Source organism: Sander vitreus, chromosome 23 (assembly GCF_031162955.1).
Source record: "Sander vitreus isolate 19-12246 chromosome 23, sanVit1, whole genome shotgun sequence".
Taxonomy (NCBI): domain Eukaryota; kingdom Metazoa; phylum Chordata; class Actinopteri; order Perciformes; family Percidae; genus Sander; species Sander vitreus.
This window is the reverse complement of record NC_135877.1, coordinates 5,837,239-5,852,757: the sequence shown is the minus strand read 5'-3', so window position 1 is coordinate 5,852,757 and position 15,519 is coordinate 5,837,239. Positions and strand designations below refer to the sequence as shown.

General features: G+C 42.1%; 1 protein-coding gene across 2 annotated transcripts in view; it reads right to left on the bottom strand.

The window, feature by feature from the left end:
• Positions 1 to 1,917: 1,917 nt before the first annotated feature.
• ptprz1b (protein tyrosine phosphatase receptor type Z1b) overlaps positions 1,918 to 15,519 on the bottom strand; it is an 81,327-nt gene continuing 67,725 nt past the window's right edge. For both annotated transcript variants that reach the window (XM_078281387.1, XM_078281385.1), the window contains exons 15-32: positions 13,573 to 13,717; positions 12,320 to 12,411; positions 12,095 to 12,180; positions 10,473 to 10,493; positions 9,609 to 9,705; positions 9,428 to 9,510; positions 9,110 to 9,244; positions 7,957 to 8,088; positions 7,568 to 7,725; positions 7,332 to 7,467; positions 7,082 to 7,228; positions 6,444 to 6,537; positions 6,213 to 6,286; positions 5,972 to 6,100; positions 5,716 to 5,868; positions 5,463 to 5,605; positions 5,207 to 5,342; positions 1,918 to 5,001 (exon numbers count right to left, since the gene is read on the bottom strand). In XM_078281387.1, the coding sequence (XP_078137513.1) occupies positions 4,858 to 5,001; positions 5,207 to 5,342; positions 5,463 to 5,605; positions 5,716 to 5,868; positions 5,972 to 6,100; positions 6,213 to 6,286; positions 6,444 to 6,537; positions 7,082 to 7,228; positions 7,332 to 7,467; positions 7,568 to 7,725; positions 7,957 to 8,088; positions 9,110 to 9,244; positions 9,428 to 9,510; positions 9,609 to 9,705; positions 10,473 to 10,493; positions 12,095 to 12,180; positions 12,320 to 12,411; positions 13,573 to 13,717 (2,105 nt within the window). In that variant the 3' untranslated portion in view covers positions 1,918 to 4,857. The remainder of the gene's footprint in view (positions 5,002 to 5,206; positions 5,343 to 5,462; positions 5,606 to 5,715; positions 5,869 to 5,971; positions 6,101 to 6,212; positions 6,287 to 6,443; positions 6,538 to 7,081; positions 7,229 to 7,331; positions 7,468 to 7,567; positions 7,726 to 7,956; positions 8,089 to 9,109; positions 9,245 to 9,427; positions 9,511 to 9,608; positions 9,706 to 10,472; positions 10,494 to 12,094; positions 12,181 to 12,319; positions 12,412 to 13,572; positions 13,718 to 15,519) is intronic.

The window sequence follows — 15,519 nt, the reverse complement described above, 5'->3', positions numbered from 1 at the left end:
TGAAATTCAGCCTTGGTGCAGAATTACAGCCACTAGAGCCAGTCCCACAATGAGCTTTCCTTAGGATGTGCCATTTCTGTGTCTGTAGCTTTAAATGCTATTGAGGAGGAGAGAGGGGGGGGGGGTGCAAGGTGGAGGGTGGGGGTGTGGCCTTGACCAACTGCCATGCTTCGCTTGTTTGAAAGCCATGATGTATCTCTCTTTCTCATGGGCGGGCCAAATTCTCTGGGCGGGCAAAGCAGAGAAAGGGGAGGTAACCTTTCCCCTCATGACGACATAATGAGAAGATTCCAGATCGGCCCATCTGAGCTTTCATTTTCAAGGCAGAGCAGGATACACAGGGCTCGGTTTACACCTATCACCATTTCTAGCCACTGGGGGACCATAGGCAGATTAGGGGAACTCAAATTAATGTTAAAAAACCTCAAAGTGAAATTTTCATGCCATGGGACCTTTAATATGTATTGTCACAAAGGACATCAAATGACATGTTACAGAAAATTGCCAATATAGCACAGGAAGCAGGATGACACGAATATGTCAGCTACATCTACACAGCTGAAGTGTCCTCGATGCTAACGTCTTTATGTGCCATAATACTTATTTCTTAGCTCTTTTTTTTTCTTTTTTATCAAAGTACAGTATGTTTGTGTATAATCAGTGACATTAATACAGGTGAGGCTTGACTGAGCTTCACTCAAGACGTTTCCAAAGAAAGATGGCTTTCACAAATAGTGAAATGGAAATAAGTTTTTCTCAGTGTTGGTTTGTTTCCCTGACAAAATCATATTCAGCAAAAAGCAAAAAACCCATGGTTGTTAGGCTATTGCTTGAGGTTTATTTACCCCATTGAGTTTTAATAGCTTTACTTTGACAGGTAGGAGGGGAAGAGACAGATGAGATAAAAGTCATTGGGAAGTTGATATGGTCACAGATGTTGCAAACAGTGAACTCATTGCCATAGTAATTTGATATTATCAGAAAAAAACATAAGATGTTGTGTTTTAAATTAGGACATTGGTGGACTTCTATTGGTGGATTGGAGGTCTAGGGAAATGTTTGCTAATTGATCCTCATGCAGTTTGAGTTTAAAACAAAGAGTACTGTTTTATGAAGGTCTGGAAAAAAAACATGTCAGAGCCCCTCAAAATGTACTTATGGGTACAATGAAACATTAGGGTGAAAATTGGTATTGGATTAAAATGTTAATGCTTAAAACGAAGCCTACGGCATCATCTATTGTGTTAAAAAAAAAAAAGTCCAGACCCCCTTTGTACTTGAACCAAAGGTCTGGCTAAGCAAAACATCTGTCACCAAGATAGTCAAAATCATACCCCAAATATAAACCCAGCCTCGGTTATGTGCTATTACCTCAAGTACTGATAACACGTAAACACAACCTCCGCAAACATGAACATCATTTGGAAAGTGACGGGGATGTGGGAGCCCAGATGTGTGAGGTTTTAGAAACATGACATGAAAAAGGGAAGTTATATCCATGCAGAGTTTAAAGTGAAGGCAGGATAGGGATCTTATTAGGGTTGAAATGCTCGACAGTTCTGCAGAAAGTAAAAAAAAAAATTATTTTTTTAAAAAAACACCCAGGGTGGGCACTCGTATTCTCACTGCATAACGAGGTTTATTCTTAATGCACTATATACACTTTATCTTATGTGACTGCTACAGTATAATGTGTCATGACAAATAATATGATTACATAGAAATATATATTTTTGGTTTTGACTTAATCTTTGTTAACCTTCCATGGTCTTTACTATCATGTCATGTACAGGTTGATCAGGGAAGACAATGCAATACAATGTATTATAATAGAAATAAAAGCATGGTACATCTGTAATCCTATTTGTTCTGTGGATTGATGTGTTGAGACGGTTTAAGAGAATGAAGGTACAAAAATAAGTTTGGGTCTAAACAAGAACATTTTATTTTTTTCTCCTCCTGGAAAAAGAAACAAGTTTAAAATCATAAACAAGGTTGGAAACAAATCTTAAATCGTGTCGCTTCAACCTCTTGCTATTTACATACTGCACCAGCTCATGGCTGGCGATAAAAGGTATAGACATTAAGCTGCTACTTTAATCATAAAGGTAAAAAGAGATAACATTCCATTAAAACTATGAACATAATCAATATATCCAGGCTAAAATGATCAAATAGAATCCACACAGTTATACTGTATATGTGTAAATGACTAGAAAATCACTTCTTTTATATAGTAAAATAGAAAATATATAGAGATACATTATAAACATACATAATTTGGCCTTATGATGTATTCAGGGATATTTACACAAAGAGTTCAGACATTATGGTTAGATCTGGTTTGAATCGCTGTCTGGCTCAGTAACAGCAGCCTCTATGATTTGGGCCATTTTGCATCCCCAGATGAAGTAAACAAATGGTACAGAGTGGACGCAAAACAGGCACAGATAGAAGCGGCAGCATTGTTTGAAAGTGATTCAGAGGTTGATTGTTCATAATGAAAACAGTCATAGCTAGTGGCACAGGGATGCAGAGGAAGTCTCAGCATCTGAATTTCAGTTTCAGTCTGTACAGTCAAAGGTTTAACAGAATGTCAGTACATTCAGCTGTTTCTTTCCACTGATTTGTCTCAACATTTGTCTAAACACTAAATGTTTGCAAAAATATGGCAACTGTCTCAGCTAAATGATGTACTGAATTTCATATCGCCGATTCTAATGATTGCTAGTTCATGACTAATCAGGTTCACAGGGACTGTCGTGTTCGATACTCAAAAAGATAGATTTTGTGTGGATTGCATCTTTTACAAAACATCCAATGACATGTTTCCCCACTCCGCAATAGAAAAAAAATGAAAATCACAGCTCATTATTTTGGCATATTAGTCACACAGTTTTTGTATCAAAACAGGTTTAGAGTACAATAACATGAATTACAAAAGGCACGGGGAACCAGAGACCATGGAACCAGTGGCAACAAGACATGGACAGAGAAATTCAACAGCAGTCAATTAAGTGTCACTAGTGAGGCCTTAAGAGATTTTGGTTATTCAAAATATTCCTCTAAATAAGGATACGTGGTAGTTTGAGCCCCAAAATCTGCTGGTTAACGTGTAGGAAAACAAAAGTTTAGGAGATTGCATCATTTTCCTTTTTCAACATTGAAGTCGTCTTGTTGTTCTACTATCGCTTGCATCTAATATATTTCTATTTGTTTTGCCTGTTTCAATTTTTATTCATATTTATTTCTGTCTTTTAGAAGACAGAGTGATGAAAAAGGCAAAGAGACCACTAATCAAAGACATAAATGTTAACAAAAGATTAAAATGGACATAAGTTAAGAATTTAAGGTAGGTCTGTTATTGGAATTAAACAGCTGACTCCTTAAGAAAAATAATTTCCAATGAAATGAGAAATTCATTTTAGGTAGAAATTTGACCTCAACAGGTTTTTGGCCTCTCCTCTCTGCAGCTTGGTACAACTTCCTAATAATGAACCTGTTACAAAGAAATTGTAACTAATCGCTTTAGTAAATTGGCTTGTGTGTGTCCTTTCTACTTACTTAAGTTATATTATGTAGGAGGTATCGCTTACCCCTTAATTCTACCAGGCGCGTCTGTGCAAGACGCTCCGCTTCTGAGATGCTCCCAGTGTGGTCTGTATGGCGAACGATGGAACAAAACCACGGCCCAACCGAAACGCGGCGCATCTGCGCCTGGTGGAATCCAGGCTTTACGGTTTGTAAACAGCGTTCACAGTTGGCCCCTCCTCCCCGGCTAAATGAGCCAGAGAGAGAGAGAGCAGCGGTGGTCGAGCTAGAGAGTGAATGATGAGAGGGAGTGCCGCATGGAGCAGTGGATCAGAGTTATAAAACGTTTTTTCTTCTGATTGTTTCACAGCGTTTACGTTCCAAAGCACAAATAAACACACCCATACCTCTGCGAGAAGGTGCCAGATTGCTAGATTCAGTGTGAATGCAGAGCTTCATCTGTGATTAAGCGGCGGTATTGGAAATGAGAACTGGCTGCACACCCTGCAGGCTGTTATTGGCTGTGGGGTTACACACCCACGTGGGGCTCAAAGGTTTTTTGCTGACGCCCATAAACGTCCCGCACTCAGCAAAATGAGAAGAAAAGAGAGAATCAGATACCACGACACACTTCTAGTAGGTCATAAGTGATGATTGAAAGGGATATCTATACATTGTTTTTTTTGTAAAATACTTCATAATATACCCTTAATAAATGCTCATTGAGGTCTCACTTTCTAATAAGCCATTAAGAACGTAGTTATAATTTGACTAAATGGATTTTGGTCCTTGTCGTCCAAAGCCCTTTTCCACATTTCCAGTCTGACCAGTCAAAGGGAGTTTAACAACCTGGCAACACAAACATTGTTTATTTAAAGACATATAACTGATCTATGAAGCATGAGTACATTATTTATTAACCATTCATAACTAAAATTAAATCCTTTATAAGCAGTGCCTTATTAGAAAGTGGTACCTTTGCCCTTTTAAAAGGATGAGTCACATCATGGCCGGTTGGTCACTGTGTCTGACATGAGGGTTAAACATCAGAAATAAGCTCTGTGTCTGGTGGATTCTGTAGCTCAGCTCTGCTGTGCATGCTAACGCTGACAGTATGACACAGTAAGTAAAGGTTATCACTTTTAATGACCTGTCTAAACTAGCCACATGCTCAGCGGACACAGCTAGGAACCACAGACAGAAATAATGGTGTTCATCCTCTCATCTCATGTCAGACTAAACCTCAGTGTCTGTGTGTGTGTGTGTGTGTGTGTGTTGCATATTTTCTGTGTATGTGACATGCTTGTGTGTTGTTTTTGCCTGTGTCTACATGAGTGACTCCAGGCTCTCAGCGATGTTGGTCTGTCCCAGTGGTACCGATCCGTTGGTTTCTGGACTCTGCAGGGCTCTCTGGTCTTCCTGGCTGCTCACCACACTCAGCACAGCTCGGTACAGATACTGGTACTGCTCCTGTGGGGGCAGAACACAGCTTCAAGACTGAACCATCTGTTATGATTAAAAAAATACCCCTTATCAGCTCCTTCTTTCTACATTCTTAGGAATGTCATTTGTAAATGTCTGAGGTGAAGTTGCTCACCTCATTGTCACGTTAGAGTTCAAGTGTTGACGGAGATGAATGGGAGCATTACTGTAAGAGTATTTTGTGTGTACTTACTAAATCATTAAAAACCCCAGGCCTCATGAGGTTGGTCATCCGTGCCACCTGGTAAACGTCTACCGCTCCCTCCTCCTCTAGCTGACTGGACAGGGCGGTGAGGGCACAGAACAGCCCTGATGTAGCACCTCCCAGCCTACAAACACACACACACACACACACACACACACACACACACATTTGCAAAGAATGAACAAACAGATTTACCCTCGCAAAGAATGAACAAAGTGAGTGATCCCGTCTATGGTGTACTCACGGATCGTGTATGATTGTGGGTCTGTCTGAATGTCTGCTGTGCTCTCTGACTGTGCTGACCAGATCAAAACAGTTCCTAATGGGACTGTCTGGGTTGGGCCAGCAGGCGGCGCTGTACTGACGCACCTCCAACACATAATTGCTCTACACAGAGGTGGAGAAAAACAGAAAGGAGGGAGTGAGAAAGATATATATATATATATATATATATATATATGTACAGTAAAACACAGTATACTGTGTGTGTGTGTTACCTCTGGAGAGTCCACTGTGAAGTCCTGCACCAAAAGTCTCTCGTCATTGGACAGACACACATGCTCCTCCCCCGAGTACGACACAGTGAAACCCTCAAAGCTCATTGGCTGGTCATTACTGGGCCAGTAAACACAAGACTCCTCCTGTTCACTCTGACATAAACAGGAAAACATGTAAGAGTGTGTGTGTTTGTATACAGTTATTTTACTGTACTGTGTGTGTGAGAGAGAGAGAGAGAGAGAGAGAGAGAGATACCTGACAGTGTGTGTCTGGCAGACGGACAACAGTGTGTGTGCCGTGTTCCCAGATCATTCTCCAGAAATCTGCCACCGTGCTGCTCAGAGGAGTCTGGCTCACTATGAACTCCTTACTGTGGTGATGTCCCTGTGAAAACACCAGCAGCATAAAAACCCTCCAGCAATTGTTTTGTTGACGTCTTAAAAACTGCGAAAGCGCCCTTTAATAAAACAGTAACAACCCAATCCCGTTGTCTTACCATGACGTAGGAGGCGTTGATGTACCCGGTGGAGTTTGACTCAGCAGCGGTCAGACACACTCTTGATCTTTCCACTATAGAAAAACACAAAGACAACAGTCATATGGTGGCGCAAGTCAATCTATCACTGACTTAAGGGTGTGATCATGTGTCTTTTTTTGAACAGGCTGTGGATGAAATGGTAAACCTTCCGCAGCTCTGCCTGTGGGTTAATCAACCAGCCATGCTTACCAGGCATCAGAGCTCTGGCTCTGTTCCTCTCCGCATTGCCGTCTCTCAGGGCGGTGCTGTAGTCTGCGTGCTTGGCCTGACGCTGACTGATCAACTGAAACGCAACAAAAAGAGTCGGTTACATTTGCAACATTCAACATGTACACTTGCGTGATAATATTATGACCAGTGTTGGTTAAATGCCTAAAAAGTAATTTTAAAAAAAGGACAAATTAGAGTAGAAGGGCATTTTCACATTTTGTTTGCTCTGGTCCGAGTCAGTTGATGAGTTTGTAAACTTGGAGCGATTTCTGATTGGTTTGGTTTCACACGGAGAAAAATCCAAGTCACCAAAATGCAATGTCATTACAAACCACGCAAGAACGTTCACTCCTCTTATTGGTCGGTTGTATCTGGGGGCGGGAGCAAGAAAGTAAATACAGGAAGAAGGTCCTGTGTCCCGGATTAGTGCATGTTTCTTGCATCTCCATGGTCAAACTAGCTCATTTCATTTAAATAATCAGACATTGTTTGCGACAATGTTACTACGTCTGCTCTGGTCACCGAGACTTTGCTCTGCTCTGACGGTGTCTATCTCCAACTTCAGCGGCGGCTGGTTTGACCACGGAGATGCGAGTGACCGCAGCAACATGCTATACCTTGAACTGTTTGTCCATGCGTGTCCTGCCTAACGCCCCAGGGGTTAGAAGGTCAGACACATAAGTGTGGAGGAGGTCAGAGGTCACCGAGGTGCCACGGCTCAAGATGGCCTCCACCAGAGTGTCATGGATGAAGACGTACTGCTCCTACGGGACAAACAAAGAGACAGTTTGTTCTCAGTACGGATTTACTGGACGGACATTTAGAACAGCACTGAGTGCGTGCGTGCGTGCGCGTGTGTTCGCTTACCTCCGTCTGAACCAGGAAGTTCCTCTGCGTTCGGACATGTTTCAGGAAACCAAGAACGTTCACCGTACCCTGATCCTGGATCTGCTGCAGCATGCTGTCTATCACTATGTAGGTTCCGGTCCTTCCTACACCGGCACTGTGACACACATCACGTGTCAAATACATAGGTTCAGTATTTGGTTGGCATATAGGAAATAGTAGCTCTCTTCACAAACAAACACACACACACAGTTTACCTGCAGTGTACCAGTACAGGTCCCATCTCCTGTGTCCGCGCCCGGGAGGATGCTCTGATGAAGGACAGGACAGGCAGGGTGTATTCTGGGACGCCCATGTCGGGCCACTGGGTGTAGTGGTAATGGAGGACGGTGTGTTCAACTCTCCTCTGAGAAACCTGGAGCAGGGAGAGTGTTATTACAAAGCACGTGTTTTTAAATTTGACGAGACCGGGTTGGAACTGAATACCAAACTCATTTTAAACTGTCACTTCAGTCAGCGCTGTATGTTGGTGAATGTGTGTGTTAGAGAGAGAGAGAGAGAGAGAGAGAGAGAGAGAGAGAGAGAGAGAGAGAGAGCGTGAGTGAGTGAGTGAGTGAGTGAGTGAGTGTGTGTGTGTGTGACATACCTTATTTGTGGTATCTCTGACAGTGAACGTCCGCAGTGTGTAGTAAGCGAAGGTCTTGCTGCTTTTCAGGGTCACCTGGTACGGGCCGTATTCTTCCTGGTTCTCCTCCGGCCAGTACTGGTCACATTTTGTCTGTACAAAGAGGACAAAGATAAAACCAGAGCAGATGACCAATGAGGTGCTGAGATCCCCTCAGTGCCATGGAGCTCTTTAGCATCTTTCACCTCATTGTCTTGGTTTTCCAGCCAGAAGCTATACGGTTTTGATTGATTCTCACCGCTCTCACCAGCAACGTTTTCTGCAGGCAGCTGATTTCAGCTAAAAAGTTCTGACAAACCCACGGTACACTACCTGTCCAGCACCAAATGGCCCAAAGACAAAGCTAGCAACCAGCTGTTGAACATAGTGGAGCATTTGGCAGCTAAAGAGATAGATATTTCCCTCAGGAGTTGATGGAGACCAAACACGGCTACCAGGTGGACACAGACAAGATTCCAAATGAATGCTGGTGTTTCTGTGTCTGCTGGATGTGTAAAACAGCTGCTGTTTGCTAACATGTTCAACTTTACAGCTTGTTCTGCTGCCTCGAAGTGACAAAAGAATGTGTTGATACTGCTTTAAAAAGTATAGAGCAGCTAAATGAAACCTAAAATATTTCTAATATCAGCTCAAACGGTTTCCAAACCTGCCTAATATACTGTACATGTTTAACATTAAATATGAATGCACATGTACTAATGCAGGATAGCTCCTCGACAAACATGTGCAGGCAAAGCTCTACACTTAGTTTTAATGTAGGTTTCATCTCATTTGTTTTTCTAAAACAGACACTTCCTGTCTGCTTATTGCCACCGACAGATCAGAGAGCATTGACTTGAGATAACACTTTAAGAAACAGTTCTAACATGAAGTTAGAAGGCATCAAAATTAAATTGACATGTTAACATAAAAAAAAAAAAAAAAAACATTTCCAATCTCTACAAGCAGCACAAGATTAGAAAACTCAAGCTTGATGATCTAAAGGGATATGAATGCTCAAATTGCCAGATGTGCGTGTGTGTGTATAGATCAGATGTCATGTATCTGATCTCTGTGGAGAAGCCGGTGTTTGTGTCTGACTGGTGGCTGAAGCAGTGGCAGAGTGACCTCCTACCCGTCCTTTTTCCTTGAGGTTGGTGATCATGACAATGACTCCAACATTCTGCTGCCAGATCATCCTCCAGAAGTCCTCCCGGCCCGCTCGGAGGGGCCCCTGAGCTGCGATGTACGCCCTCGTTCGCTCATAACCCTGCAGAGTGAAACCGCTGTGTAGTTAAAGAAAACACTGGATGCAAAATGCACAGCACGTTTCGAACAACGGCGGAAAAGACCAACCTGACTGAGAATCTGTTTCTGGTTTTGATTCGACTTGGGACTACTTTGTTGTGGCAGTCTGCCTATTAGCACGCAAGGCTGACACAAACATACTTACATCTACAAAGTTAGCGTTGATGTAGTCTCCACATTTCCCATCTCTGTCCAAGCTGTTGGACAGTTTGACTCTACTGTGGTCATCTGTAGAGGGGAAAAGGTTCATCAGTTAATCATCACTGCTGCCTTTTACAATGAGACATAAATACGTTGAACAGTAATCATGTTGAACAGGGACGTACAGGCCAGTATGTTTATGTATCTGTTCTTGCTTTTGTTGTCGGGGTGATTGGAGCTGTCTGCAGTGATGCCGATCTCCACGGTGCACGCCTGCACTTCCTGAAAAACAATAGAAAACACAAATAAGACTTAGGTTAGTTGCCCAGAGGAAGCTAAAGATGCTAGCAAGCACAATGAGCACTGGAGTCAAAGGAGTGAACATGCAATGTGGCTGTTTTTCGTCTGGACAAATAGGTTTTTGTTATGTTTTTTTTTATATTCTATTGGTCTATAGCTGTCTATAGTCAAGTGTCTACAGTGAAAACAAAACAACACAGAAAAAGGCCCTTGTGAATGAAGTTGTAACAAGAATTAAGAAGATCTGTGTATGGAGGACAACATAAGAATTGTGCGAGACATATAACTACATTACAATTACCTGAATCCCTGGTTTAAATATGCTCAGGCTTTATAAACAGGAGAACAAGCCATGATTCATGATGTATGTAAGAGACTGATACTACTGTATGTGACCTGTATTAAAGCCTCATATTAAATAAAGATGTGGGACAACAAGCAGCTGCAGGGATGGTGGGATTTTCATTTCTATTTCATTGTCATACATTATCATGAATGCAGATTAACAAAATATGTAAAAATGCCATCTCAGTTTGAAAATATGTCTGTAAATCGGCTTCCAATTCAGACTGCAATCCGAAGAAGCAGAGAACAGCAGCAGAGAGAAAGCTCTGCCTCAGACAATCCTTAATGGCTCAAACTCCTACTTGGACACATTTATATCCAAATGCCTATCGACTAGATGTAAAGAAAGGAAAAGAAAACCACACCTCCGCAACTGGGGAGGGGTGATACTGTAGGTGCCTTACCTCATAGGATTCTTTGACAATCTAATGGAGGGTGGTGAGGATGCAGAAAGCAGGACGATGGTGGTGGAGGGGGTGAAAGGAGTGTGGGGGGAGGGGAGACAAAATGACAGACAGACAGACAGGGAGTCAGTGCAGGTACAGGAATATGGGGTTCAGATACACACAGAGAGGTGGTGTGCTAAGTGGGAATTGCGCTGATATTCCCAACTGAGCTTTTAGCTTTCAACCATGTTAGCCATGGCCTATTATTCTACACTGTATACATAAGACTGTAAGGCATCATATTGATTGTGCTAAATACCTAAAAAGCTTGTGTGTATTTACAAGTCACTATAGCCTCTGGTTTTAGACTGATTTAAAATGTAGGTTTGTTACTGCAGCTATAGGAAAGGCAGCGACACTGGAACAAACTGGGGGAAACTTCACTCACAATTACACGGGAGAAGTAAACTTCAATGAATCTCTGTGTGTGTGTTACTCAGGAGGTTCATGCTAGGAAACAGGTGACAAATGCCATGCAGATGTTTCTATTCAAACTCATCCACAAACTGTTCTAAAATACATTAAAGTGCTCATATTATGCTTTTTGGCTTTTTCCCTTTCCTTTATTGTTATATCTCTTTTTTGTGCACGTTATAGGTTTTCTAGCCCAAAGTCCACCCCAAAGGGACTTACCATCTCCAACAGAAAACACTGTTCACAAACTGCTCCAAACAGCTCTATTGTAGTCCAGCCTTTACTTCAGAGACAAACGTGGTCACTTTGTAACACACGTCATAATGCTCGCCTAGCTGCTAGCGTGGCACTCCCTCATACTCTGCTTCTGACTGGCTAGTAGTCCTTACCTAGGAACTGCACATGTGCGACTCCCAACAAAGATGGAACAGAAGTGAGATGTCTCACTCTGTAGCTAAAACAGAGAGCTCAACACACAGGGTGAAAAGAGGAGCTGCAGCAATGTGCAGCACAACAAAAATATGGTGTTTTTTGAAAATTAAACCATGTAAACCTCTTCTGGTACAACCTCTAAATACAATTATGAACCTGAAAATGAGTATAATATGAGCACTTTAATATAAGTCAATACTCCACATGAGACATTTCAAAAACACTGTATCAAATTCAGAAGAAGCTGAGATTAAGATCTTACAGCCTGAAAGCTTGCGACAGGAATATTTTTATTTAAAACCTGCATCTCAAATTTGAAGCTGTGTGTTCAGTTTGATGTGTTTGCATATTTGAATTTGGAGTCTGGGATGAGAACCAAGTAGCACTGCCATGGTTAGTTCCAAACCCTTCCAGCATACTGCTGCGCAACATGTTGTACATGAAAGATACACATTATCACCGTGCTGAATGATATCCCTATAGAACATGATGTTAATAGAGATATGGAGGAGCATTAAGGAGCTGTGACAAATGAGGCACTGTCTACCTATGCACATGAACTAGAACTAAGAAATCCCTTTATTTTATGCTGGTTAAACCTTTGTCTCCCAAATGTGTATCCATCTACTATCTTTTTTCAAAATATCTTGAGGCTGTTTATGTTTCGCTCATGAAGAAAGTTCATAAGACATTTTGTTGAACTCAAATCCTATAAGAACGAACATTCCACACACCTCAAACTCCTTGGAGAAAGTGTTGGTGGTGTGCAGCTCCATGACATGCTTCACAAACTGTTTCACCGACAGCGGCTCGTGACCGTCTGCAACAAAAGAGTGAACCAAAGTGTGCTTAGCGTTGCGGCTCAGCGGTGTTTGATCATCACAATGATAACGTCGTAATAAAATCCCTTAAGTGGGTGTGGGTGTGTGTGTGTGTGTGTGTGTGTGTGTGTGTGTTACCTGTGGCCAGCAGCAGGGGTGTAGATGGAGCTGATATGACTTTAGGTGACGCACTGTCATCTGGGTAGAAATTAGCCACTTGGAAACAGTTTCTGTGACACAAACACATCAGAATCGAAGTAAAGTACACAGGTGAAATTTAAAGCTATCGACAGCCCCTGTACATGGGGCGAAGGAGTCAGAGATAGAGATGTGGAGCTCAGTCGCTGTGAACCTTTAAAGCATTTTGGAGTGAACATTTTGTTAAAAGGTCCTATGACATGGTGCTTTTTTGGTGATTTTATATAGACCTTAGTGGTCCCCTAATACTGTATCTGAAGTCTCTTTTATATAGACCTTAGTGGTCCCCTAATACTGTATCTGAAGTCTCTTTTATATAGACCTTAGTGGTCCCCCTAATACTGTATCTGAAGTCTCTTTTATATAGACCTTAGTGGTCCCCTAATACTGTATCTGAAGTCTCTTTTATATAGGCCTTAGTGGTCCCCTAATACTGTATCTGAAGTATTTCCTGAAATTCAGCCTTGGTGCAGAATTACAGCCACTAGAGCCAGTCCCACAATGAGCTTTCCTTAGGATGTGCCATTTCTGTGTCTGTAGCTTTAAATGCTATTGAGGAGGAGAGAGGGGGGGGGCAAGGTGGAGGGTGGGGGTGTGGCCTTGACCAACTGCCATGCTTCGCTTGTTTGAAAGCCATGATGTCTCTCTCTTTCTCATGGGTGGGCCAAATTCTCTGGGCGGGCAAAGCAGAGAAAGGGGAGGTAACCTTTCCCCTTATGACGACATAAAGAGAAGATTCCAGATCGGCCCATCTGAGCTTTCATTTTCAAGGCAGAGCAGGATACACAGGGCTCGGTTTACACCTATCACCATTTCTAGCCACTGTGGGACCATAGGCAGATTAGGGGAACTCAAATTAATGTTAAAAAAACCTCATAAAGTGAAATTTTCATGCCATGGGACCTTTAAGAGTTGTGGCCTGGATACGGGGCTGGGGGATTCTTAAGTGGGATGTTTTTTGTTCCGTTTCCGCTTTGTTTTAGTGTCTCTTTTGGTGACTCTATTTTACTGTGTGTGCATTGCTGTCACTCATATTGAGAATGGCTTTGTTTCTTGTTTGTTACATGGTATGGAAACAAATGTCAATAAAAGAAAAATGTGATCACAAAAAAAATACACAGGTGAAATTGATATAGGCAGATTTTGACCTTTTGTCCTTGTGTGTGTGTGTGTGTGTGTGTGTGTGTGTGTACCTCCAGTAGACCAGTATGCCCACCAACACCAGCAGACAGAGGATGGTGAGAGTGGAGACGACAGCCAGAGGAACGACTGTCCTCTTCTCCCTCTCCAGACCAGCGACCAGCCCGACCCGAGACTCGTGGCTGCTGTTGCTTCCCTCTGAGGGAGAGGAGGGGCAGAGGAAGAAGGGCCGGGTGGGTGAGAGACCGAAACAGAGAGAGTGGTAGAGAGTGGGAGTGTCACCAAGCACAGATGACGGAGGGAAAGAAGACACAGCGATCATATCAGTATGATCATTTCTACAATTTTAGTTTCAAGTTAGTTTATATATCAAGGATTCCATGACAAGTGCACATCTGACACTATGATGTATTTATAGTTATATACAGTCATGTGAACAAATTAGGACACCCATGCTAAAGTTGACTAAAAAGAGGAATAAAAAAAGCATCTTTAGGAAATTGATCTTAATGCCTTAATTTAAAAAAATGAGGAAAAATCCAATCTTTAAGGACACCAATTTTCTTTGTGAATGAATAATGTATCGTAAATAAATAAATGTTCTTCCTTAAAATACAGGGGGCATAAGTAAGTACACCCCTATGTTAAATTCCCATAGAGGCAGGCAGATTTTTCTTTTTAAAGGCCAGTTATTTCATGGATCCAGGATACTATGATCCTGATAAAGTTCCCTTGGCCTTTGGAATTAAAATAGCCCCACATCATCACATCCCCTTCACCATACCTAGAGATTGGCATGGTTTTATTTCAGTTAGCCTAATAGCTGGTTTGATTTGCATTGAGAGATGATTTTATGGAAAGTACCCCATGCCAATCTCTATACATAAAAAAAATAAATATATATATATATAGATAGATAGATAGATAGATAGATAGATAGATAGCACTAAAACTGTTGTTAAAATGTGCTTTGCTGAAGGGAGGAAAAAGGTACGAGTTGAAAACAATAGCAGTGCATAACAACATATTTCAAACAAAGAAATGATGTGTCACACCTTAAACATTAATAGTTTGTTTTTTGCCACTTGGGGGCAGCAAACACAACACTGACATATAATCACCTTATAAAGTTGATATATAGTTGTATAACATTTGCATTCGTTGGTTAGTTGTGTATTTGCTCCCTGGCAAGAGTCCAATATTCACTTTCCTTTTAGCTCTGATTGGGTCTCTGCCAACTTCTGGGGGAAATCTGGCTTTTCAGCAGCTCCAATGTGTTCTGTAGCGAGTAGTGGGGTGCAGGTAGCATACAATGGCTTTATCAGAGCTTTTCTGGCTGAAAACGGCTGCCTGCTGTGGCTGTAAGACGAGGTTGATTGTTGCGGAACGGACCACCAAATCACTGAGCTGAGAGATGTTTGAATTCCCCGTAGAGCTGAGGAGAACGGCAGAGTTGGGTGGTAATTCTGTGTGCTCTCATCACTAAGACCAACGCCTTTCAAATTACATCTAGCCATTTCATCCTCCGTTTATATCAAAATATTGAAAATTGCAGCTTTAAGTGTTAATGTTTCCACTAGCAATAACAGAGTTGTGTGGAATAAATGTCTATTAAGCGATTATGGCGCAACCAAACTCACAAACGTTGTGGTTTAGCACTTATGTGAAAGGACAGAAGTATGTGAGAGGGAAAAAAACTAAACTGCCCTGGCTTATTCTGTTGCTGAGGAAAATCTGGGCATTGAGTAACATTTACCTTCTATTTCCTCCTCCGTGGCCTCGTTGCCCTCTGTCAGTCTGGGCAGGGGGACGAGATGCCCCAACAGGGGTCTTCTTGCAGCACCAAACAACAACCCATCCACGCTTGAGAACTGCTGCAAACTCTCTCCGATTACAGCTGCATCACTGTCCTCTTTAACACCTCCTTCGATGTGTTCCTCATTGCCCAGACCTCCCTTTCTTTTTTCTTCACCGTTGTTGGGGCTAGAGTTAGCCCCAAC